At 39.6% G+C, this 27,535-nt stretch overlaps 1 protein-coding gene across 8 annotated transcripts in view; it reads left to right on the top strand.

The window, feature by feature from the left end:
• PDE4D (phosphodiesterase 4D) overlaps positions 1 to 27,535 on the top strand; it is a 1,204,091-nt gene that overhangs the window by 955,208 nt on the left and 221,348 nt on the right. For all 8 annotated transcript variants that reach the window (XM_089908363.1, XM_089908364.1, XM_089908362.1 and 5 more), the window contains one exon: positions 23,355 to 23,546. In XM_089908363.1, the coding sequence (XP_089764489.1) occupies positions 23,355 to 23,546 (192 nt within the window). The remainder of the gene's footprint in view (positions 1 to 23,354; positions 23,547 to 27,535) is intronic.

Here is a 27,535-nt window from a genome sequence, read left to right as displayed (position 1 = left end):
GTTATATATATATATATTTATTTATTTATTTATTTATTTATTTATTTATTTATTTATTTATACAACAGGTTCTTATTAGTCATTAATTTTATACACATCAGTGTATACAGGTCAATCCCAATCGCCCAGTTCATGACACCACCATCCCCACCCCCTTGCATCTTTCCCCCCTTGGTGTCCATACGTTTGTTCTCTACATCTTTGTCTCATCTTCTGCCCTGCAAACCGGTTCATCTGTACCATTTTCTAGGTTCCACATACATGCGTTAATATACGATATTTGTTTTTCTCTTTCTGACTTACTTCACTCTGTATGACAGTCTCTAGATCCATCCACGTCTCAACAAATGACCCAATTTCGTTCCTTTTTCTGGCTGAGTAGTATTCCATTGTATATATGTACCACATCTTCTTTATCCATTCGTCTGTCGATGGGCATTTAGGTTGCTTCCATGACCTGGCTATTGTAAATAGTGCTGCAGTGAACATTGGGGTGCATGTGTCTTTTTGATTATGGTTTTCTCTGAGTATATGCCCAATAATGGGATTGCTGGATCATATGGTAATTCTATTTCTAGTTTTTTAAGGAACCTCCATACTGTTCTCCATAGTGGCTGTATCAGTTTACATTCACACCAACAGTGCATGAGGGTTCCCTTTTCTCCACAGCCTCTCCAGCATTTATTGTTTGTAATTTTCTGATGATGCCCATTCTAAATGGTATGAGGTGATACCTCATTCTAGTGTTGATGTGCATTTCTCTAATAATTAGTGATGTTGAGCAGCTTTTCATGTGCTTCTTGGCCCTCTGTATGTCTTCTTTGGAGAAATGTCTATTTAGGTCTTCCGCCCATTTTTGGATTGGGTTGTTTGTTTTTTTAATATTGAGCTACATGAGCTGTTTATATATTTTGGAGATTAATCCTTTGTCTGTTGATTCATTTGCAAATATTTTCTCCCATTCTGAGGGTTGTCTTTTCATCTTGTTTCCTTTGCTCTGGTTTCCTTTGCTGTGCAAAACCTTCTAAGTTTCATTAGGTCCCATTTGTTTATTTTTGTTTGTATTTCCATTACTCTAGGAGATGGATCAAAAAAGATCTTGCTGTGATTTATGTGAAAGTTTGTTCTTCCGATGTTCTCCTCTAAGAGTTTTACAGTGTCCAGTCTTACATTTAGGTCTTTAATCCATTTTGAGTTTATTTTTGTGTATGGTGTTAGGAAGTGTTGTAATTTCATTCTTTTATATGTAGCTGTCCAGTTTTCCCAGCACCACTTATTGAAGAGACTGTCTTTTCTCCATTGTATATCCTTCCCTCCTTTGTCGTAGATTAGTTGACCATAGGTGCATGGGTTTATCTCTGGGCTTTCTATCTTGTTCCATTGATCTATGTTTCTGTTTTTGTGCCAGTACCATATTGTCTTGATCACTGTAGCTTTGTAGTATAGTCTGAAGTCAGGGAGTCTGATTCCTCCAGCTCCGTTTTTTGTTCTCAAGATTGCTTTGACTATTCGGGGTCTTTTGTGTTTCCATACAAATTGTGAAATTTTTTGTTCTAGTTCTGTGAAAAATACCAGTGGTAGCTTGATAGGGATTTCATTGAATCTGTAGATTGCTTTGGGTAGTATAGTCATTTTCACAATGTTGATTCTTCCAATCCAAAAACATGGTATATCTCTCCATCTTTGTCAACTTTGATTTCTTTCATCAGTGTCTTACAGTTTTCTGAGCACAGGTCTTTTACCTCCTTAGGTAGGTATAATCCTGGTATTTTATTCTTTTTGTTGCAATGGTGAATGGGATTGTTTCCTTAATTTCTCTTTCTGATCTTTCGTTGTTAGTGTATAGGAATGCAAGAGATTTCTGTGCATTAATTTTGTATCCTGCAACTTTACCAAGTTCATTGATTAGCTCTAGTAGTTTTCTGGCAGTATTTTTAGGATTCTCTATATATAGTATCATGTCATCTGCAAACAGTGACAGTTTTACTTCTTCTTTTCCACTTTGTATTTCTTTTATTTCGTTTTCTTCTCTGATTGCTCTGTCTAGGACTTCCAAAACTATGTTGAATAATAGTGGTGAGCGTGGACATCCTTGTCTTGTTCCTGATCTTAGAGGAAATGCTTTCAGTTTTTTACCATTGAGAATGATGTTTGCTGTGGGTTTTGTCATATATGGCCTTTATTATGTTGAGGTAGCTTCCCTCTATGCCCACTTTCTGGAGAGTGTTTATCATAAATCGGTGTTGAATTTTGTCAAAAGCTTTTTCTGCATCTATTGAGATGATCATATGGTTTTTATCCTTCAATTTGTTAATATGGTTTTTATCACATTGATTGATTTGCTTATATTGAAGAATCCTTGCATCCCTGGGATAAATCCCACTTGATCATGGTATATGATCCTTTTAATCTCTTGTTGGATTCTGTTTGCTAGTATTTTATTGAGGATTTTTGAATAGGTGTTCATCAGTGATATTGATCTGTAATTTTCTTTTTTTGTAGTATCTTTGTTTGGTTTTGGTATCAGAGTGATGGTGGTCTCCTAGAATGAGTTTGGGAGTGTTCCTTCCTCTGCAATTTTTTGGAAGGGTTTGAGAAGGATGGGTGTTAGCTCTTCTCTAAATGTTTGATAGAATTCACCTGTGAAGCCATCTGGTCCTGGACTTTTGTTTGTTGGAAGATTTTTAATCACAGTTTCAATTTCATTACTTGTGATTGTTCTGTTCATATTTTCTATTTCTTCCTGGTTCAGTCTTGGAAGGTTATACCTTTCTAAGGATTTGTCCATTTCTTCCAGGTTGTCCATTTTATTGGCATAGAATAGTAGTCTCTTAGGATGCTTTGTATTTCTGCGGTGTCTGTTGTAACTTCTTTTTCATTTCTAATTTTATTGACTTGAGTCCTCTCCCTCTTTTTCTTGTTGAGTCTGGCTAAAGGTTTATCAATTCTGTTTATCTTCTCAAAGAACCAGCTTTTAGTTTTATTGATCTTTGCTATTGTTTTCTTTGTTTCTATTTCATTTATTTCTGCTCTGATCTTTATGATTTCTTTCTTTCTGCTAACTTTGGGTTTTGTTTATTCTTCTTTCTCTAGTTCCTTTAGGTGTAAGGTTAGATTGTTTATTTGAGATTTTTCTTATTTCTTGAGGTAGGCTTGTATAACTATAAACTTCCCTCTTACAGCTGCTTTTGCTGCATCCCATAGGTTTTGGATCATTGGGTTTACATTATCATTCATCTGTAGGTACTTTTTGATTTCCTCTTTGATTTCTTTAGTGATCTCTTGGTTATTTAGTAATTCATTGTTTAGCCTCCATGTGTTTGTGTTTTTTACATTTTTTTCCCTGTAATTCATTTCTAATTTCATAATGTTGTGGTCAGAAAAGAAGCTTGATATGATTTCAGTTTTCTTAAATTTATGGAGTCTTGATTTGTGACCCAAGATGTGATCTATCCTGGAGAATGTTCCATGCACACTTGAGAAGAAAGTGTAATCTTCTGTTTTTGGATGGAATGTCCTATAAATATCAATTAAATCTATCTGGTCCATTGTGTCATTTAAAGCTTCTGTTTCCTTATTTATTTTCATTTTGGATGATCTCTCTATTGGTATAAGTGAGGTGTTAAAGTCCCCCACTATTATTTTGTTACTGTCGATTTCCTCATTTATAGCAGTTGCCTTATGTATTGAGGTTCTCCTATGTTGGGTGCATATATATTTATAATTGTTATATCTTCTTCTTGGATTGATCCCTTGATCATTATGTAGTGTCCTTCCTTGTCTCTTGTAACATTCTTTATTTTAAACTCTATTTTATCTGATATGAGTATTGCTACTCCAGCTTTCTTTTGATTTCCATTTGCATTGAATATCTTTTTCCATCCCCTCACTTTCCATGTGTATGTGTCCCTAGGTCTGAAGTGGGTCTCTTGTAGACAGCATATATGTGGGTCTTGTTTTTGTATCCATTCAGCAAGCCTGTGTCTTTTGGTTGGAGCATTTAATCCATTCACGTTTAAGGTAATTATATGTATGTTCCTATGACCATTTTCTGAATTGTTTTGGGTTGTTTTTGAAGGTCCTTTTCTTCTCTTGTGTTTCCCACTTAGAGAAATTCCTTTAGCATTTGTTGTAGAGCTGGTTTTGTGGTGCTGAATTCTCTTAGCTTTTGCTTGTCTGTAAAGCTTTGATTTCTCCATCGAATCTGAATGAAATCCTTGCCGGGTAGAGTAATCTTGGTTGTAGGTTCTTCGCTTTCATCACTTTAAGTATATCATGCCACTCCCTTCTGGCTTGTAGTGTTTCTGCTGGGAAATCAGCTGTTAACCTTATGGGAGTTCCTTTGTATGTTGTCATTTTTCCCTTGCTGCTTTCAATAATTTTTCTTTGTCTTTAAGTTTTGTCAGTTTGATTACTATGTGCCTCCGTGTGTTTTTCCTTGGGTTTATCCTGTATGAGACTCTCTGCACTTCCTGGACTTGGGTAACTATTTCCTTCCCCATGTCAGGGAAGTTTTCAATTATAATCTCTTCAAATATTTTCTCTGGTCCTTTCTCTCTCTCCTCTTCTTCTGGGACCCCTATAATGCGAATGTTGTTGCACTTAATTTTGTCTCAGAGGTCTCTTAGCCTGTCTTCATTTGTTTTCATTCTTTTGTGTGTGTGTGTGTGTGTGTGTGTGTGTGTGTGTGTGTGGTACATGGGCCTCTCACTGTTGTGGCCTCTCCCGTTGCGAAGCACAGGCTCCGGATGCACAGGCTCAGTGGCCGTGGCTCATGGGCCCAGCCACTTCACGGCCTGTGGGATCTTCCCAGAACGGGGCATGAACCCGTGTCCCCTGCATCGGTAGGTGGACTCTCAACCACTGCACTACCAGGGAAGCCCTCATTCATTTTTTCTTTTTCTTTATTCTGTTCCGCAGCAGTGAGTTCCACCATTGTCTTCCAGGTGTCTTATCCATTCTTCTTCCTCAGTTTTTCTGCTATTGATTCCTTCTAGTGTAGTCTTCATTTCTTTATTGTATTATTCATCTCTGTTTGTTTGTTCTTTAGTTCTTCTAGGTCTTTGTTAAATGTTTTTTGCATCTTCTTGATCTTTGTCTCCATTCTTTTTCCGAGGTCCTGGATCATCTTCACTATCATTATAATGAATTCTTTTTCTGGAAGGTTTCATATCTCCACTTCATTTAGTTGTTTTTCTGGGGTTTTATCTTGTTCCTTCATCTGGTACATAGCCTTCTGCCTTTTCATCTTGTCTATCTTCCTGTGAATGTGGTTTTGTTTCACAGGCTGTAGGATTGTAGTTCTTCTTGGTTGTGCTGTCTGCCCTCTGGTGCATGAGGCTATCTAAGAGGCTTGTGTAAGTTTCCTGATGGGAGGGACTGGTGGTGGGTAGAGCTGACTGTTGCTCTGGTGGACAGAGCTCAGTAAAACTTTAATCCACTTGACTGCTGATGGGTGGGTCTGGGTTCCCTTCCTGTTTGTTGTTTGGCCTGAGGCAACCCAACACTGCAGCCTACCTGGGCTCCTTGGTGGGGCTAATGACAGACTCTGGGAGGGCTCACGCCAAGGAGTACTTCCTAGAACTTCTGCTGCCAGTGTCCTTGTCCCCATGGTGAGCCACAGCCAAGCCCATCTCTGCAGGAGACCCTCCAACACTAGCAGGTAGGTCTGGTTCAGTCTCCCCTGGGGTCACTGCTCCTTCCCCTGGGTTCCAATGAGCACACTACTTTGTGTGTGCCCTCCAAGAGAGGAGTCTCTATTTCCCCCAGTCCTGTCGAAGTCCTGCAATGAAATCCCACTAGGCTTCAAAGTCTGATTCTCTAGGAATTCTTCCTCCCATTGCTGGACCCCCAGATTGGGAAGCCTGACATGGGGCTCAGAACCTTCACTCCGGTGGGTGGACTTCTATGGTATAAGTGTTCTCCAGTCTGTGAGTCACCCACCCAGCTGTTATGGGATTTGCTATTACTGTGATTGTGCCCCTCCTACTGTCTCATTGTGGCTTCTCCTTTGTCTTTGGATGTGGAGTATCTTTTTTGGTGAGTTCCAGTGTCTTCCTGTCGATGATTGTCCAGCAGCTAGTTGTGATTCTGGTGTTCTCACAAGAGGGGGTGAGAGCACGTCCTTCTACTCCGCCATCTTCTCATTGTTGCTTTCTATTTCTGTACCCTAGGTTATATTTTTAAAGGCAATTTTGGTAGAATTATTACAGTTTTTGTTTTCAGTTATTTTAAACTTATCTAGACTTTAATCTACTTAATATATGATATTTAAATGGTATTTTCACAAAGGATTTATTATTTGATAATTCTTATTCATCCAATTAAGCCATTTGAAAATTAATTCTTAATAAGTCTAAATACATGAATAGCCAGGAACGAGACTGAGAACCACATTTTAAAAACCCACCTCTCAAACAGAAAATCATAATCCCTGTGGAGACATATGGTTTAAAGCATATCCCTCTAAGACCTTCAAGTGATTCTAGTATCCTACCTGGTGGAATCACTCATCTGGAAGAATGAACATGTGCAAATAGCAAGAAAAGTTATGAAAAATATAAGTATGCTTTGGAAATTTTGGCTATCAAAAAAAATAAAGAAAAAAAAAAGAATGAGGAAAAAACTAATCTGAAATAATAAGATACCTTTTAGGAAAAAATACAGTACCACACTCCCATTTTCAGCCATTCCATTGTTTTTCTGTCCTTTCCTGTTCTATCACAGCCTCAAAGGCAAATTTATTGTGAAACTAATGATGATCAAGCTTAGAGCCTTTCACTGTCTGAGGCCCATTCTAAGTTCTAGAAAGGAGGCTTACTGGCCACTGTACATAATTATAGGTTTTGTAAAATTTGCAGAAGTAGGAATTTGAGGGGTATTATTTTTCTCAAAACAGACTCTCAAAATTATAAAACCTTCATGTGCCATGAAACCAGGATCCCATCTCTGATTCCATGGCTGACTTGGAGGGCAGACAGGAGGATGTTCAAGATAAATTCTATTAAAATGTCTTTTAACAGTCCAGCATTCCATGCGCTTTTCCAGATGATTTCTTCAAATGAACTAATCAAACTTCGTTAGTTCTTTCTTTAAAAAAGTGACTGATTCCTGGCTGAAATAAAATAATAGTAATAATAGAGTTCATTTGAAGTAGAACCACACAGGTAACCATGGTAAATAATAACCAGGCTATAGTAAGTAGTGCTGCATGTAAAGATGTTAATGTATTCATAATACAAGTATTTATTGAGTACTATGTACCAGGCACTAGTCTAGGTGCTGAGCATATGTTAATGAACAAAGGGGATAAAAACCCCTACACTTACAGAGATAAATACTAATGAGCAGAGTACGATAAACAAACTAAGTAAATGAATGCTATGGAGAAAAATAAAAAGAAAAGGAGGCTAGAAAAGGCTAGGAAACTACGGCGGGAATTTTATTTTAGTTATTTTTTTATTGAAACTTTATTTTTTTCCAGCTTTACTGAGATGTCATTGACATAAAACATTGTATAAGTTTAAGATGTACAGTGTAATGATTTTATATATGTATATATTGCAAAATGATTACCACAGTAAGTTTTGAACACATCCATCACCTCACATAGTGACAGCTATCTGTGTGTGTGTGGTGAGAACTTTAAAAATGTACTCTCTTGGGGGCTTCCATGGTGGCGCAGTGGTTAAGAATCTGGCTGCCAATGCAGGGGACATGGGTTTGAGCCCTGGTCTGGGAAGATCCCACATGCCACAGAGCAACTAAGCCCGTGCGCCACAACTATTGAGCCTGCCCTCTACAGCCCATGAGCCACAACTACTGAGCCCATGTGCCACCACTACTGAAGCCCGCCTGCCTAAAGCCCATGCTCCGCAACAAGAGGAGCCAGCACAATGAGAAGCCCGAGCACCGCAAGGAAGAGTAGCCCCCACTCGATGCAACTGAGAAAGCCTGTGTGCAGCAATGAAGACCCAATGCAGCCATAAATAAATGAATAAATAAATAAATATCCATATATATATATATATATATATATATATATATATATGTGCTCTCTTAGCAATGTTCAAATATATGGTATTGTTAACTATAGTCACCATGTTGTATGTTATATTCCTGGACTTATTCATCTTATAACTGGAAATTTCTACCCTGTAACCGCCTTTACCTGTTTCTCTCACCCCCTACTCCCCAACCCCTGGCAACCACTGATCTGTTCTCTGTATCTATGAGGTATTTTTTTTTTTTTTAGATTTCATATATAAGTGAGATCATACAGTATTTGTCTTTCTCTTTCTGACTTATTGAACTTAGTGTGATTGCCCTCAAGGTTCATCCATGTTATTACAAGCAGCAGGATTTCCTTCTTTTTCTTAGCTGAATAATATCCATTCCATATGTGTGTGTGTGTGTGTGTGTGTGTATACTATATTTTCTTTATCCATTCATTGGTCAGTGGACACTTAGGTTGTTTCCATGTCTTGGCTATTGTAAATAATGCTGCAATGAACATGCGGGTACAGATACCTCTGCCAGATAGTAATTTCATTTCCTTTGGATATTATATACCCAGAAGTGGAATTTCTGGATCATATGGTAGTTTTATTCTTAATTTTTTGAGGAACCTCCACACTGCTTTCCATAGTGGCTGTACCAATTTACATTCCCATCAACAATGTACAAGAGTTTCTCTCACTAGGAAGCTAGGAAAGGCTAGGAGATTAGGATGGCAAGTTTAAATAGAGTAGCCTGGGAATATCTCACCGTGAAGGTTACATTGAGCTGATACCTGGGTAAAGAATATTCCAGCAGAGGGAACTACAAATGCAAAGTCCCTGAGGAGGAAGCGCTCCTTGAACATGTGTTCAAGGAACAGCCAGGGGACGAAGAGGCCGAGGCACAGTGAGCCAGAGGGAGAGAGGTACAGGGTGGGATCAGAGAGGCCTCAGGGGCCCAAATCCACTGAGGAGGGCCTTAAGCCCCCGTAAGGACAGAGTATTTATTCTGAGTGCAATAGAAAGCATTGGAGGATGCTGAGCCGGGACTCCTAGGGATCTGATTAACATTTTAGTGGGATCACTCAGTCTGCGATATAAAGAACAAAGAAGTCGGGGGCACACCATTAATTACCAGTGTTCCAGTGTGGGCTTATCAGAGCAATCTTAGTGTCACAGAAGAAATAAATATACACAGAAACATCCTCACCTCCACCTTGTTAACAATACGCTCTTCCTCTCTTGGGCTTTAGCTTAATGAAGCCAAGGTTTGATGAAAACTGCATTTTGGAAATAAAAGAGCTCAGACGTGGTCTCAGAGAGCAAAAGCCTGGTGGTAAGGTTGGTATTTTCCTTGCACACAAAGAAAGTAAAACCAGGGGAAACTTTGCAGGACTGCATCTGATGCTCACGCCCAGCCCAGCTGGGAGACCTGTGCTTTACTCTTCCCGTCCCCTCCATACTCTCAGTTTGAGATTAGCACCTGAAAACTGGACGTCAAGGAAAGGAACACGTGCTTACTTATTTTATTCTCAATCACAGTGAAGCCTGGACGAAATTTTCAGAAATATTAACGTCTACCAACAACTACAAAAATAGACACTTTCGTTGTCATACAGGTTAAATATATGACTTGAACCACTCATTATTTTTAGAGATTTACTGCAAGTATGGACCTCACTTTGCCACCGCAGGCTTTGCCTCTAACTCCCAACACTGCAGCCCCATGTTAGGACCGAACCTTTGTTAACAAATTTTCAGCCATAAAAAAGAATGAAATAATGCCATTTGCAGCAAATGGATGCCACTAGAGATTATCATACTAAGTGAAGTAAGTCTCAAAGAGAAAGACAAATACCATATGATGTCACTTATAAGTGGAATCTAAAAAGTGACACAAATGAACCTATCTGTGAAACAGAAACAGAATCATGGACATAGAGAACAGACTTGTGGTTGCCAAGGGGGAGGCGATTGGGAGAGGGATGGAGTGGGAAGTTGAGGTTAGCAGATGTAAGCTTTTATGTATAGAATGGATAAACAACAAGGTCTTACTGTATAGAACAGGGAACTATATTCAGTATTCTATGATAAACCGTAATGGAAAAGTATTTTAAAAAAGAATGTATATATGTATAACTGAATCACTTTGCTGTACAGCAGAAATTAACACATCATAAATCAACTATACTTCAATAAAAATAAATTTTAAAAAGAAATAAACCTCAAGTAAAACAATTCTGAGTTTGAGCTTTTTAAATTTTAGATCGAATCTTTTAGAAAAATCAGCCTTTTGCCATCTTGTGTGGCAAAAACCTACTAATCAAGTCCGGCTTATTCCTTCTGGCCTCCAGTCCAAACATCAAACTCACACCATCGTTTTCATCTTGAATCTCTTTATTGGCCTCTGTGACTTGAGAGTGGCATAGACATGTCAGAAACAAATGTTGTGTGTTCCCTGAGATCATCTGATATTTTTACTCATAAATAAGCATATGCCTATACCCTTTTTGCCAGGCTTTTGTTTATAAAAACCATGTGTGAAAACAAAGGGTAAAATTACATTCTCCATGCAAATATACGTATTATGCAAGATAACATGCACACTGTCACCTCTATAATCCACTAATGTGCTAAATACCATGCCCTCTCACGGTGTCCTATTCAAATTTGAGATGCAGTTTTGGGATTGATTGGAAAAAATCGTCATTTATGCATATCACTGTAAAATGCATTTTTCTACAGCCTCGTCTCTGTAGATAATCTGAACAAAGTAAATATTAAAATGGGGAATTGGAAGAAGCAGTATTTATTTTCTTTACTCCAGAGAAGGTATTCGATCTTTCAGGGAAACTTTGAATGTTAAATCAGAGAAGAAAGGAAATTAGAAACAGGTTTCATAGCCTCGTGGTATTGATCCAATGGTAAAATACTTATTATAGAGAGAAAAAATATTTTTTTACATCTTTATTGGAGTATAATAGCTTTACAATGGTGTGTTAGTTTCTGCTTTATAACAAAGTGAACCAGTTATACATATACATATGTTCCCGTATCTCTTCCCTCTTACGTCTCCCTCCCTCCCACCCTCCCTATCCCACCCCTCCAGGCGGTCACAAAGCACCGGGCTGATCTCCCTGTGCTATGCAGCTGCTTCCCACTAGCTATCTACCTTACGTTTGGTAGTGTATATATGTCCACGCCTCTCTCTCCCTTTGTCACAGCTTACCCTTCCCCCTCCCCATATCCTCAAGTCCATTCTTTAGTAGATCTGTGTCTTTATTCCTGTCTTACCCCTAGGTTCTTCATGACATTTTTTTTCCTTAAATTCCATATATATGTGTTAGCATACGGTATTTGTCTTTCTCTTTCTGACTTACTTCACTCTGTATGACAGACTCTAGGTCTATCCACCTCATTACAAATAGCTCAATTTCGTTTCTTTTTATGGCTGAGTAATATTCCATTGTATATATGTGCCACTTCTTTATCCATTCATCCGATGATGGACATTTAGGTTGTTTCCATTTCCAGGCTATTGTAAATAGAGCTGCAATGAACATTTTGGTACATGGCTCTTTTTGAATTATGGTTTTCTCAGGATATATGCCCAGTAGTGGGATTGCTGGGTCATATGGTAGTTCTATTTGTAGTTTTTTAAGGAACCTCCATACTGTTCTCCACAGTGGCTGTATCAATTTACATTCCCACCAACAGTGCAAGAGGGTTGCGTTTTCTCCACACCCTCTCCAACATTTATTGTTTCTAAATTTTTTGATGATGGCCATTCTGACTGGTGTGAGATGATATCTCATTGTAGTTTTGATTTGCATTTCTCTAATGATTAATGAACTTGAGCATTCTTTCATGTGTTTGTTGGCAGTCTGTATATCTTCTTTGGAGAAATGTCTATTTAGGTCTTCTGCCCATTTTTGGATTGGTTTCTTTGTTTTTTTGTTATTGAGCTGCATGAGCTGCTTATAAATTTTGGAGATTAATTCTTTGTCAGTTGCTTCATTTGCAAATATTTTCTCCCATTCTGAGGGTTGTCTTTTGGTCTTGTTTATGGTTTCCTTTGCTGTGCAAAAGCTTTGAAGTTTCATTAGGTCCCATTTGTTTATTTTTGTTTTTATTTCCATTTCTCTAGGAGGTGGGTCAGAAAGGATCTTGCTGTGATTTATGACATAGAGTGTTCTGCCTATGTTCTCCTCTAAGAGTTCGATAGTTTCTGGCCTTACATGTAGGTCTTTAATCCATTTTGAACTTATTTTTGTGTATGGTGTTAGGGAGTGATCTAATCTCATACTTTTACATGTGCCTGTCCAGTTTTCCCAGCACCACTCATTGAAGAGGCTGTCCTTTCTCCACTGTACATTCCTGCCTCCTTTATCAAAGATGAGGTGACCATATGAGCGTGGGTTCATCTCTGGGCTTTCTATCCTGTTCCATTGATCTATATTTCTGTTTTTGTGCCAGTACCATACTGTCTTGATTACTGTAGCTTTGTAGTATAGTCTGAAGTCAGGGAGCCTGATTCCTCCAGCTCCGTTTTTTGTTCTCAAGATTGCTTTGGCTATTCGGGGTCTTTTGTGTTTCCATACAAACCTGATTGCTGTGGCTAAAACTTCCAAACCAATGTTGAATAAGAGTGGTGAGAGTGGGCAACCTTGTCTTGTTCCTGATCTTAGTGGAAATGCTTTCAATTTTTCACCATTGAGAATGATGTTGGCTGTGGGTTTGTCATATATGGCCTTTATTATGTTGAGGAAAGTTCCCTCTATGCCTACTTTCTGCAGGGTTTTTATCATAAATGGGTGTTGAATTTTGTTGAAAGCTTTCTCTGCATCTATTGAGATGATCATATGGTTTTTCTCCTTCTATTTGTTAATATGGTTTATCACATTGATTGTTTTGCATGTATTGAAGAATCCTTGCATTCCTGGAGTAAACCCCACTTGATCATGGTGTATGATCCTTTTAATGTGCTGTTGGATTCTGTTTGCTAGTATTTTGTTGAGGATTTTTGCATCTATGTTCATCAGTGATATTGGCCTGTAGTTTTCTTTCTTTGTGACATCCTTGTCTGGTTTTGGTATCAAGGTGATGGTGGCCTCGTAGAATGAGTTTGGGAGTGTTCCTCCCTCTGCTATATTTTGGAAGAGTTTGAGAAGGATAGTTGTTAGCTCTTCTCTAAATGTTTGATAGAATTCGCCTGTGAAGCTATCTGGTCCTGGGCTTTTGTTTGTTGGAAGATTTTTAATCACAGTTTCAATTTCAGTGCTTGTGATTGGTCTGTTCATATTGTCTATTTCTTCCTGATTCAGTCTTGGCAGGTTGTGCATTTCTAAGAATTTGTCCATTTCTTGCAGGTTGTCCATTTTATTGGCATATAGTTGCTTGTAGTAATCTCTCATGATCTTTTGTATTTCTGCAGTGTCAGTTGTTACTTCTCCTTTTTCATTTCTAATTCTATTGATTTGAGTCTTCTCTCTTTTTTTCTTGATGAGTCTGGCTAATGGTTTATCAATTTTGTTTGTCTTCTCAAAGAACCAGCTTTTAGTTTCATTGATCTTTGCTATTGTTTCCTTCATTTCTTTTTCATTTATTTCTGATCTGATTTTTATGATTTCTTTCCTTCTGCTAACTTTGGGAGTTTTTTTTGTTCTTCTCTCTCTAATTGCTTTAGGTGCAAGTTTAGGTTGTTTATTCGAGATGTTTCCTGTTTCTTAAGGTAGGATTGTATTGCTATAAACTTCCCTCTTAGAACTGCTTTTGCTGCATCCCATAGATTTTGGGTCATCGTGTCTCCATTGTCATTTGTTTCTAGGTATTTTTTAATTTCCTCTTTGATTTCTTCAGTGATCACTTTGTTATTAAGTAGTGTATTGTTTAGCCTCCATTTGTTTGTATCTTTTACAGATCTTTTCCTGTAATTGATATCTAGTCTCATAGCGTTGTGGTCGGAAAAGATACTTGAAACAATTTCAGTATTCTTAAATTTACCAAGGCTTGACTTGTGACCCAAGATATGATCTATCCTGGAGAATGTTCCATGAGCACTTGAGAAAAATGTGTATTCTGTTGTTTTTGGATGGAATGTCCTATAAATATCAATTAAGTCCATCTTGTTTAATGTATCATTTAAAGCTTGTGTTTCCTTATTTATTTTCATTTTGGATGATCTGTCCATTGGTGAAAGTGGAGTGTTGAAGTCCCCTACTATGAATGTTTTACTGTCGATTTCCCCTTTTACGGCTGTCAGTATTTGCCTTATGTATTGAGGTGCTCCTATGTTGGGTGCATAAGTATTTACAATTGATATATCTTCATCTTGGATCGATCCCTTGATCATTATGTAATGTCCTTCTTTGTCTGTTCTAGTAGTCTTTATTTTAAAGTCTATTTTGTCTGATATGAGAATTGCTACTCCAGCTTTATTTTCATTTCCATTTGCATGAAATATCTTTTTCCATCCCCTTACTTTCAGTCTGTATGTATCTCTAGGTCTGAAGTGGGTTTCTTGTAGACAGCAAATATATGGGTCTTGTTTTTGTATCCATTCAGCCAATCTGTGTCTTTTGGTGGGAGCATTTAGTCCATTTACATTTAAGGAATTATCGATATGTATGTTCCTATTCCCATTTTCTTAATTGTTTTGGGTTCATTATTGTAGGTCTTTTCCTTCTCTTGTGTTTCTTGCCTAGAGAAGTTCCTTTAGCAGTTGTTGTAAATCTGGTTTGGTGGTGCTGAACTCTCTCAGCTTTTGCTTGTCTGTAAAGGTTTTAATTTCTCCATCAAATCTGAATGAGATCCTTGCTGGGTAGAGTAATCTTGGTTGCAGGTTTTTCTCCTTCATTTAAATATGTCCTGCCAGTCCCTTCTGGCTTGCAGAGTTTCTGCTGAAAGATCAGCTGTTAACCTTATGGAGATTCCCTTGTGTGTTATTTGTTGTTTTTCCCTTGCTGCTTTTAATATGTTTTCTTTGTATTTAATTTTTGACAGTTCGATTAATATGTGTGTTTGCGTATTTCTCTTTGGATTTACCCTGTATGGGACTCTATGTGCTTCCTGGACTTGATTAACTATTTCCTTTCCCATATTAGGGAAGTTTTCAACTATAATCTCTTCAAATACCTTCTCAATCCCTTTCTTTTTCTCTTCTTCTTCTGGAACCCCTATAATTCAAATGTTGGTGCATTTAATGTTGTCCCAGAGGTCTCTGAGACTGTCTTCAGTTCTTTTCATTCTTTTTTCTTTATTCTGCTCTGCAGTAGTTATTTCCACTATTTTATCTTCCAGGTCACTTATCCGTTCTTCTGCCTCAGTTATTCTGCTATTGATCCCATCTAGAGTATTTTTAATTTCATTTATTGTGTTGTTCATCGTTGTTTGTTTCATCTTTATTTCTTCTAGGTCCTTGTTAAATGTTTCTTGCATTTTGTCCATTCTATTTCGAAGATTTTGGATCATCTTTACTATCATTATTCTGAATTCCTTTTCAGGTAGACTGCCTATTTCCTCTTCATTTGTTATGTCTGGTGGGTTTTTATCCTGCTCCTTCATCTGCTGTGTGTTTTTCTGTCTTCTCATTTTGCTTATCTTACTGTGTTTGGGGTCTCCTTTTTGCAGGCTGCAGGTTCATAGTTCCCATTGTTTTTGGTGTCTGTCCCCAGTGGCTAAGGTTGGTTCAGTGGGTTGTGTAGGCTTCCTGTTGGAGAGGACTAGTGCCTGTGTTCTGGTGGATGAGGCTGGATCTTGTCTTTCTGGTGGGCAGGTCCATGTCTAGTGGTGTGTTTTGGGGTGTCTGTGGACTTATTATGATTTTAGGCAGCTTCTCTGCTAATGGGTGGGTTTGTGTTCCTGTCTTGCTAGTTGTTTGGCATAGGATGTCCAGCACTGTAGCTTGCTGGTCGTTGAGTGAAGCTGGGTGCTGGTGTTGAGGTGGAGATCTCTGGGAGATTTTTGCCGTTTGATATTATGTGGAGCTGGGAGGTCTCTTGTGGACCAGTGTCCTGAAGTTGGCTCTCCCACCTCAGAGGCACAGCACTGACTCCTGGCTGCAGCACCAAGAGCCTTTCATCCACACGGCTCAGAATAAAAGGGAGAAAAAGTAGAAAGAAAGAATTAGTGGAAGTAGAAAGAAAGAAAGAATGGAAGAAAGAAAGAAAGGAGGGAGGGAAGAAGGAAGGAAGGAAGGAAGGAGGGAAGGAAGGAAAAAAGGAAAGAAAGAAGATAAAGTAAAATAAAATAAAGTAAGATAAAATATAATAAAGTTATTAAAATAAAAAATAATTATTACAAAAAGAAAGCAAAAAATATTTTTAAAAAAAAGACGGATAGAACCCTAGGACAAATGGTGGAAGCAAAGCTATACAGCATAAATCTTGCTGTCAACGGCCACCTCCTCAATTTGGGATGATTCATTGTCTATTCATGTATTCCACAGATGCAGGGTGCATCAAGTTGATTGTGGAGCTTTAATCCGCTGCCTCTGAGGCTGCTGGGAGAGATTTCCCTTTCTTTTCTTTGTTCGCACAGTTCCCAGGGGCTCAGCTTTGGATTTGGCCCCGCCTCTGCGTGTAGGTCGCTGGAGGGCGTCTGTTCTTCGTTCAGACAGGACGGGGTTAAAGGAGCGCTGCTTCGGGGGCTCTGGCTCACTCGGGCCGGGGGAGAGGGAGGGGCACGGAGTGTGGGGCGGGCCTGCGGCAGCAGAGGCCGGCGTGACGTTGCACCAGCCTGAGGCGCGCCGTGCGTTCTCCCGGGGAAGTTGTCCCTGGATAACAGGACCCTGGCAGTGGCGGGCTGCACAGGCTCCCTGGAAGGGCGGTGTGGATAGTGACCTGTGCTCGCACACAGGCTTCTTGGTGGCGGCAGCAGCAGCCTTAGCGTCTCATGCCCGTCTCTGGGGTCCGCGCTTTTAGCCGCGGCTCGCGCCCGTCTCTGGAGCTCCTTTTTTTTTTTTTTTTTTTTTTCTGGAGCTCCTTTAAGCAGCGCTCTTAATCCCCTCTCCTCGCGCACCAGGAAACAAAGAGGGAAGAAAAAGTCTCTTCCCTCTTCGGCAGGTCCAGACTTTTCCCGGACTCCCTCCCGGCTAGCCGTGGTGCACTAACCCCTTCAGGCTGTGTTCACACCGCCAACCCCAGTCCTCTCCCTGTGCTCCGACCGAAGCCCGAACCTCAGCTCCCAGCCCTGCCCGCCCCGGCGGGGGAGCAGACAAGCCTCTCGGCCTTGTGAGTGCCGGTCAGCCCTGATCCTCTGTGCGGGAATCTCTCCGCTTTGGCCTCCGCACCCCTGCTGCTGTGCTCTCCCCCGCGGCTCCGAAGCTTCCCCCCTCCGCCACCCGCAGTCTCCACCCGCGAAGGGGCTTCCTAGTGTGTGGACAGTTTTCCTCTTTAACAGCTCCCTCCCGCTGGTGCAGGTCCGTTCCTATCCTTTTGTCTCTGTTTTTTCTTTCTTCTTTTGCCCTACCCAGGTACGTGGGGACTTTCTTGCCTTTTGGGAGGTCTGAGGTCTTCTGCCAGCGTTCAGTAGGTGTTCTGTAGGAGTTGTTCCACGTGTAGATGTATTTCTGATGTATCTGTGGGGAGGAAGGTGATCTCCGCGTCTTACTCTTACGCCATCTTCCGGTGAAAAAAATGAGAAAAAATATTTTTGAAATAATTTTCCAACTTGCTTACACTTCATTAAGCTTGAGGGCGAACCATCCCCCTCGTCCTGAGTGGTAAAGCACCAAAATGGATTCCGTCATACAGCCAACAGCATGGGCTACCATTTATACAGCGGAGTCAGGTATAGGAAAATAAACAGCACTGTAGTTGTGTCTCAAGTACCGGTACCAAGCTAGACCCAGTGGCTGGAGGCCTGAGGTCAGAAGGACTGTTTCTCCTCATTCTATTCCACCGGAACCCCACCCAGGTTGTTGGGATCTCCATGCCTTCCATGTTCCTAGCAGGAAATTGTTCTTTCTCCTCGGTGAGAATATCTAGAGAAAAATCAACAGTCTCTACTCTCTCCCCGGATGTTATCGCACTGGAATGATGGAGTGGAGTGGAGACAGCAACTAAGTTGTAAAAGCAGCTCAAGCCGTAAGAGCAATCTGGCTCTAGCACCTGTCACCTCATTGATTGCCAAGGTTAATTCTGGTGCTTTGGCTGACCAGCCCTCAGTTCCCTCTCTCTCCCATCTCTCCCTGTAGGTTCTTCCCAAGGTAGTGTGCTCAGGAAAAATCTGGATGGAAAGTACCCCTTAAAGAAAAAGGGTAATAATAGTAAAAACAACAATAGCTGCTAAGTATATGGAATGTGCTAGCTGCCAGGCAGTGTGCTAAATGCTTTCCAAATATTATATAGGGCCTTATAATTGCCCTAGAACTAGATACTGTAATTGTCCTTATCAGGGAATGGGAGCTTAGAACGGTACAGTAACTGCCCAAGAGCATGCAACTAGAAGGTGGCAGAACCAAGATATGAAATTTAGACGTTTTCTAATTCCCAAGTGAATGTCTTTGGAATATTTTTGGTACCTCCCCATCTCCCAGCGGGAAGATCTCTGTTGTCAATGCACCATTGTTAATACATAGCAACAGAAGCAGCTCTCAGATGCTCCTGACTTGAATAGAGCCTTCCAGGGTCCCCTCCAGCGTTCAGCAGCTGCTCGTTCTCTCCAGGGTCTTCCCCGTGGGAGCTCTTCACAGATGCTTTGATAACGGGACCTCTGTTGATCGGGGCTTCCCGCAGCTGCTCCACTGGAGTCCTCATGTGTCTCACCTTCATCAAACTCCACACTGGGGGTCAATGTCGAGTGTAAGGTCCTGATGGCCAGGTGACATGAGATGAGCTGTTCACCCGGGATAATAGCAGGACCACGGCTCAGGAGAGAGTCCACATCATGGGCAAGAAGGGATGCAGAATATGTAAAGCAGAGAAGCAGGGTCTAGCCTCAGGCCAAAAAACTGAGAAATGATCCCAAGCGGACAGGTGATTACAAGGTCAGTAGACACAAAGTGTGGGAGCAGTGGAGGAGGCTGAACGGAAGGTGGATCACGACAGGTAGCCCAGTAATTCTACTGATTTGGAACAGTGTAGAGAGCTGGGGAGCAGTTTGGTTGGTTGGTCAGTTTGCTTGTTTTCTGTTTGGTTTTTAAGGGGTCCTGAGTGGAGTGAATGGTCCTGAGTAGTGCTAGATGCACACAGCCTTCAGTAGTTCTAATTGCAACAGGCTGGCAGGGCCACTACTCTTTACCGCCCCCCACTGGGGACCATGCACAGCTGCATTGCTGCTTTTCCACTAATGACTTCTTGGTAAAAGCCAACTCTGTCAGGGAACATATACATCATTGAACTGCATTAAGGACAGCAAACATGTGGGACAATGGAGCATCTCGCTTAGTTTCATTTGCTAAGACCTTCTGCAGACTCACCATCCCTCCTTATTCCAAATGAACTCTAAAACTCTGTAACGAAACCCACCCCAAAGGTTTCAGCAGAGACTGTTTTGCACCTCACTGTTGTATTCAAAACTGAAAAAACAGAGGATTTGGAAAATTCCAAAATTGGGGGTCATATAAAGACCAAGGCTTAGAATTAGCCTTGGCAAACGTGATCCATAAGTTGTTCAGAACGTTAACATTTGAAGTTCTGTCCTGGTGAGGAAGCTAAGAGACGTTTCTCTATTTTTATAATGAATAAGAGGAGGCTTTGCAATAGAGAGAGAAACACAGGGGCCATTCTCCCAGGCTCTGGAATCAGACAGTTTGAGTTTAAAACCCACTGACAAACTGTATGGCCTTGAACACGTGACTTAACATAGAGCCACTTCTTTATGACTCAGACTCCTCATTGGTCAAATGGAAAATACAGTGGCTACTTCAAAGGGTTATTGTGGGGATTCAATGAGATAGCGTACATAAAGCACACAGCACAATTGCTAGCGCTTGGAGAGTGTTCCAAGTGCTTTATTTTCATTATTATCATCGTTACGATGATTATTCTCACCATCATATTAGACTCAGACACTCTTACTCTCCCCAAACCTATACTTACTTTCCCAGACTTCTGCTAATCTTATACTTGGGCTTCATCTAATTGGCAGTGAGTCAAAGGAGGATTCATTATATCAAAGTGTTTGCCAAAGAATGTTTTTGGCAAATTCACAACTGATCTCTTTGGTGCCAGTGTCTAAGGTTAGGGTTACCCCTCATCACCTTCTTGTCTTGTTAATAATACCATGACATTGACTGTTTATAAAGTTATGTTTCAAAAATGAACAGCTTATTTGAAGCCATCCATATTTTCAGGCTAAATAAAGGCTCAGTTAATATACTATCCACCGAATGAAGTACTGCCTTGAAGTGTTCCCAACCTAATCTCTCCCGAGAAAAGATCCTTAGTTCTAATATTTGAACAAAAGAGCTCATTTTTTTAAGTAAGCATAAATGTCTAATAACAAATCAGTGACCATTTTTTAGATCATTCTCAATGTGTTTGTAAAGCTAATACTGATATTTCTTAGGCTAATATGTTTTCATCAATATTTGGTAATCACTTCCTGTAAATTTTGAGGTTTTATTTTTTGGATAATATTTAAGAGGTTGTTTTCATGAGTCTTTAAGAAATAGATAGTTTTGGCCTTTATTTACAATAGATTTTTCTCAAGAAAGTGATCTCCATCCAATGGCCAAATTGTTATATTACAACCTGCAAAGAAAAGTATCAAAGCCCATATACTCCCATATCAAGCACTTTATGACCTACTAATAACTGTTTGGTTTTAATAGGTAATACTACCGCAAAAACTGTTAAATATTTTAAGATACTTATCAGTATTTGTTCCAAAACTGATAGTGGAGAATTTTTTTTGTTAAGTCAAGACTTGCTTAATTTAATTGGAAAGATTATAATAATAAAAAAATGCAAATTTCTGATTTGGGGGTAATATTGGTATTTCCTCAATTGAACTGAGAAAAACTAAGCCAAAAATCGTACTCCTGTATCTCCTATATTTCTGTTTCTGCATAGCATGAAAAGGATACCATATTTTATTTTTTAAAACAGTAAGAACATTTTGATATTGGAGGGGAATCAACATAAACATTTTTTATGTGTTCACATTAAGACCTCCTCATGCTGAAGAGCGGCCATCACTATCTCCTTAGAGCAGAAATCACCCCTATCCTCTCCCTATGCAGAGGTCTTTTATGTCTTTCAACTGTATACTGAATGCCTTCAAAAGCCCTCTTTAAATACTACTTTTCCATGAAGATTTCTCAGATATCCCAGCTTGGATTAATCTCATCTCCTTTATTTTTGTACCTCAATGTGCTTATGGTAGGTACTTAATAAATGCTAATTGAGTTAAGCATATCCAAGAAGAGCCTGCCAGAGATCCTGAATAAGTCTCTTTAATGATTAGAGGTCCCTTCCCTTTGGCCTTTCTCAGGATTGTTAAAGTCCCAGATGCATGAAGTATCTGTCCGCAAGAAATAGATGTCCCTGTTTGGGTGTCATAGTTGCTAACACACTTTTGTGGTTTACAGGCTTATGCATTACAGCTGGGAGAACTTCAGGAATAGTAGATAATTAAATCCAGTTAGCTCAGTAACTTTGGTCAATTAACCTTTCTAGGAGCTGGTATCCTTGTCTGTAAAATGAACCTGCTGAAGTAGATAATCTCTCAATGTCCTGTAAGGACCAAATGAATATATCTGTAAAGTGACAAAATTCTAAGAAAATTTTAAATTGAAAAACATGTTTACGACTGGCTAAGCTAGATTATGAGTTTTTCCTTTATTTTTTTACTAGACGGATTGATTTGGATTTAATGTTCTACTTTGGTCATAGATTCATAGGTGATTCATGAAACATCAAGCCCCTGGATAATTCTTCCAGTTTGGCCTCCAATCTTTGGGTCATAACACTATTTATTAATAACTCCAGTAGAAAAAGTAAAAGAATATTTTAAAATTAGCCAGTTAATAGTTTGGATAAAGGTTCTAATGGGAAAAATGTTGTTAACAACTGAACTTGAATTCACTTGTTTACTTATTCATTCAACAGTTTTTTAAACCACATACTTGCTGAGCTATAAGAACACATGAGAGTTGACTTTGTTTTACTACTGGTTGATGCTAGACTAGAAAAGCTCTTTGTAGAAAGCTTATCTAGATTCTAAAGACTGTGATGTTAAGAATGGCATGTATGGTGCTTTTTTTCCCCCAAACTCTAAAAGCTGTATTGCCAAGCATCATGCCTTTCATTCATTTGATCATTAATTCAAACCACTTAGTAAAAATTCTTTGAAGTGCCACCATGAAGTGCTTCGAACACCCAGAATCTCCATTCTCAGAGAGCTCACAGTCTAGGAATGGAGATCAAGTGGTAATTATTTCCAGCTCATTGTAAATGCTATCCGCGGGGAGTGGGAAAGAGTCTTGGGAACACAGAGAAAGGGCATCTCATGAAGCTCTGGGGTATCAGGGCAGCATTTCAGATGAAGGCTAAGTTCTCAAGGATAAATAACAATTAGGCAGGAGATTGGAGGGTTGAGAAATTGGGGAGCAGAAAGGTTAGGTAGTGAGAGCCTGATACAAGTAGGTGGTGGTTCAATATGAGGGGAGCATGAAGTTCCCGATGGAAGAGTGTTGCATATCGAGGTTGGGAAAAGGGTTTGTTGTCATTGAGAACAGATGCTTAAGACTCTGTCAGTTCAGCCAAGAAATGTGAACTTTATCTTGAGGACAACAGTGAGCCACTGTAAGGTTTTGAACTGCTGAATTACACAGTCAGGTTTAGATTTTAAGAAGAATCATACAAGGTGGAAAATGGATTCAAGAGACTAATTTAAAGGCTCTTATAATAATGTAGGTGACAGTTGACGGAATCATGAACTTAGTATACTGGCAGTGGGGATGGAGGGAAGTGGCCACAATAGAAATTAGTGATTGGGTAGGTGTAGGTGGGAGTGGAGAAGCCCAGGTTTGGGGAATCAAGGATATTAGGCATGTAATGGGCACTTGTTGAACTGAACCCAAATATTTAGTGAATTACTATGTAAAAGGAATTCTGTACTTAGGAGAGCTAGTCTTTGCAGAATGGCTCCTTTTAAACTGAAAATGAGTTCAGAGAGACCTATATATTTTGTATTTGGTCAGTTAACAGAGGTACTCAAAGGTGTAGGAAGACAAGTATATGAAGTCAGTGTGTTTTTTTTTCTTTTGTGTATTTTGGTATTACCATTTTTTTTTGACAGCAGGAATCAGCTGTAAGTTTTCCTATTGTCAGTTCCTAAACTGAAGTCTCCCTTTACTAAACTATTAACATATAATTCAGAGCAATGTCATTCTTTCTCCTTAATTGACAGCTTCGATGTGGACAATGGCACATCTTCTGGACGGAGTCCCTTGGATCCCATGACCAGCCCGGGATCTGGGCTAATTCTCCAAGCAAACTTTGTCCACAGTCAACGCCGGGAGTCCTTTCTGTATCGATCCGACAGCGATTATGACCTCTCACCAAAGTCTATGTCCCGGAACTCCTCCATTGCCAGTGACATGTAAGTGTGAGGGGGAGCAAAGAGAAGAGGGCGTGCTTAGAGAAAAATCAAGTAAATTTCCCTCTAGCGTTGATAAAACCAATGATATTTGTTCAACTGCATCATTCTCTAATTTAAAAAGGATGGTGGATAAAATTATACAAGTTGAAGATAAATGGTAGATTGAATCTGTCACTCTTGATAAGAAACATTTATTTTCCCAGAGAATACATTGTCTGGGAAAAGAGAGAATTAAATTTGCAAGGGAGACATTTACACTTAAAACTTTAGCTTATATTCATGTAGGACCTGAGTTTAGCTACCCAACCATGTGAATATTTTCGAATATTTTGACAGGCTTTAAACTCAGTTTGCAAGTCCCTGTGATATTAGCACATATAGCCCTTTGAATATATCTCCATTGACGTACTGTGCAGATGTTAGCCCTGGTTTGCCAGTTCATTTGAAATCTTTGTGAAGGTTTGCCTAAATTAAACCATTTTTGGAATATTAATCACGGGAGGCAAGTACAGAAAACATTAGACAGACTTGAATATCATTTTAGACATGCCACAGCTTGGCAAGTAATTAAAACTGATAAGCAGATTCGCGGATCATATACCATCATTAGCTCATTTTCTTGTGCTTACTGTAGTGTTCATTAGTTTCCTAGTTTCTGGAGGCTTCTAAATAGGATCTAACTCTCACTCAATACCTGCACTGTCTTTGGTGGTCACTCTGCCTCTGTGTAGAGTTAGCGTCTACTTTCCTCCTCTGCATCTAGGCATTTGTCTGATAACATCACCGTCTTCTCATGACACCATCTCAAAAACTCAGCACAGGTTGCAGTGCATCTTAGAGGAACTGTATATGGGGTTCCCGAGGGTCTACTGTTATTCTTGGTATTCTAACAGATCATCAATGTATCTTAATAGGTCTCTGTGGGATTCTAGAAATGGAATTATGCTTTACTCACTTTCCAACCTATGGCTCTTAGTTGCCATTTATTAATGGTTGTAAAATGACAACACTGTCTTCTCCCTAGGAATGAGCAGCTAAAGTACAATCACTTTGATTCAAATTCTGAATTATGAAATTCACATTGTGTAACTGTCTTTGAGAACTGCAGGGGAGAGAAGAAAACTCTAAGACAGAGTTCTTGTCTCAGATAACTAATAATCTTATGAAATGACAGGTTTTAGATCAAATAATTAGTGAAAAAGACAGTATGTAAGTCCTAATTTCTGTCCTTGTGGTCTACAGGTAAAAGCATCTCATCACCTACCTCTATGCACAGGTCTCCACCATCTTTCCAAAACTACCCAATCTACTCTCCTTTTTTACCTGTTGTTTTTGGTAATAAAACTTCTGCATAATCATATCTCTGCCCATCCTTCCAAGCCCACCCCAAGATCCACATCTATTCTCTATATTTCCTTATATGTTGTTGTTGTCTTAATATTCTGAAATCTATCTTCAAATCATACTGACCTCTGAAAATCCATGAATTCAAGTAATGTTTATTGGCCACCCATAAAGCAGAAGGCATGGTGCCAGTTATTAAAGGAAATACAAGGTGCGTTTCATCTCCTAGCTGCCATCACTGTTGTGTGCTCTCTTCCCTACTGCTCACAGACCTCTTCTTCACCAGCTTCTCTTATCACCCCTTAACATATTTCCCCAAAGTATAGCCCGACCCTCTGGGCTCTGCTTTAGAACTCTTTTGTATGTATGTTCGACTATCAGCCTTCATCAGATGACTTACGGCTCAGTATCTCTGGCCCTGCAACCTCAGTTGAGCTCCAGATCCATAGCCCCTAATTGCCTTCTGGAAATTTAGACTTTCCCGTTCAACTGTTCCTTCACACTCACTAATTAGTACATATTCAGCATGAATTCACTGTATTGATGGCGTCCACTCTCCTTCACTACAAAACAACTTCCTTTTCCCATTCTTAGGTTTGAAAATTAAGACATTTGTTTATTCATTCATATGTAATAAAAATACTTACTGAAAAGCTATGGTGTGTTTAAAGCTCCCCGTCTGCGTGGGGGTAGGGGGAGAGGCAGGGCAAAAGGGCTGACATTTTAGACCTTTGGAATAAAATCTGGTGAGCACCATCCTTGAGGCATTTATGAGAGAAAAGGAGAAGAGAAGGAGAGTTTGCCAGCCAGGGATAGTCAGGTGAAGGGGGCAACATTTAGATAATGTGGGGCGAGGGAAGTCATGGCTCAGTTAAGGAATGACTGGTTGGTGTGAGTAGGGAAATGTGGCAGGAGAAAAAGAAGGTTGGAATACAGCGTATGGGACCTCAGAGCCACAGGTTTTTAGCTGGGATCACGTGATCGCATTCTTGTTTTTATTGCTTCTGATTACTCTATTGTTGAATGATTGTATAGAATGAAGTGATTACAGGGAGATAGATCATGTTGAAATTCATAGAAGCAAAGCAGGCTGAATATGATGGAGGCCCAGGTCAAGAGAGTGGGGGTAGGATGAGGTTAGTCCAGATGCAAGAAGCAATAGGCTTACAGAATGGTGTGTGTGTGTGTGCACGCGTGCGCACGCGTGTGCATGTTGGGGGATAGCCAGTGGGCAAGGAGAATCAGAGAGAATGTTGACGTTTTGACCCCGAACAAGTAAATGAATGGTGATGTTGACATGGGAACACAGGATAGAGTGGACAACATAATGACATAATGAATTTGGCTTTTACACATTGAGGCCAGAACTCTAGGAGAAACAAGACAACAATTAAAGGACAAGGACAGAGAGCAGAAACAACAGTGCAGAGGGTGAGGGGAAATTAGAAGAACCAATTCCCTTCTGTAATGACTCGAGTTGGGATGAACAGTGGGAGAAGCATCTTAGTGGGGTAATAGAAGAACTAGTGAAGGAGTGACTTGAAAGCGGAGATAGCAGCAAGTGCAGCCATCTCTTTAAAAGGTTAGTAAGTTAAAGAGGAAAAGAAAAACTAAAGCTGCTTGAGGGAGAATTAGGTTCAAGGGAAATATTTTTGAATTCAGAACACTTAGGCTGAGGGACGCAGAGGTTAAGTATGGAGTTGTAGCTGCTGATGGACATATGATCATGAGCCTAAGTAAAGGGACTAACCTTGAAAAAGTAGTAGAGACAAGTACTGCATTCTTTATAACAATGAAAAAAGAAGTGAAAGGGGGAGATATAAATTTGGAGATGGATGGCTGAAATGTTTAGAGAATTGATGGCTTATGATCTCTACTTTTTCATGCAAGTAGAAAGTATATAAAAAAAGAACGTATATATGTGGATAACTGAGTCACTCTGGTGTACAGAAGACATTGGCACAGCATTGTAAATCAACTACACTTCAATTAAAGCAAAAAAAAAAAAGAAAAAGAAAGTATAGCCATCGACGACTAAGGAAAGAATGATGGGGCAGCTTGAGAACGGGGAAAAAGCTTAATAGAGCCACACTGCAATTATAAAAAGAGAACAAAATAGGGGTGAGTAGAAAAGAAAAATGCTGAAAAGCCCTATAGATAATTATATATAATGTTGAATGGATGAATGACCAGGTTGAAAGTCATCTCCTCCAACTTCATCAAATGTGAAATAACTGAGCTTTTGATAGAGGCCAGGGACAAACTCACAGTGACTTAGTAGACTCTGTTTTACATAGTTATGTATTCTATTGATATTTTCTAAAATTATAGCAAATTGATTTTTGGATACTAGTGTGTATCCGTGCATTTTATGAAAAGGCTACAATATTTAACAGCTAAATAGTGCTTTTCTTTCCAAAGTAAACTTACGAGGATGACCTCATTTTTCCCTCTACCTATTCAAGAGTTCCTTTATCTGATTGGACTCACATAAGAGTGACAAATCTAATTAGACCGTGATGCAACTCTATATTTTGTTGAAAAATAATGTCTTGACATGTTCAGCTTTCTCATTCCCCCTGGGTATTTATATTGCAGCTATACGGTTTTCCTTTGACAGTAACTGACTCCTGAAAAGCATTCTT

Source organism: Delphinapterus leucas, chromosome 3 (assembly GCF_059928025.1).
Source record: "Delphinapterus leucas isolate spDelLeu-1000000601 "Yukka" chromosome 3, BTC_Dleu_Yukka2, whole genome shotgun sequence".
NCBI lineage: Eukaryota > Metazoa > Chordata > Mammalia > Artiodactyla > Monodontidae > Delphinapterus > Delphinapterus leucas.
This window is presented reverse-complemented; position numbering and strand designations above follow the sequence as displayed.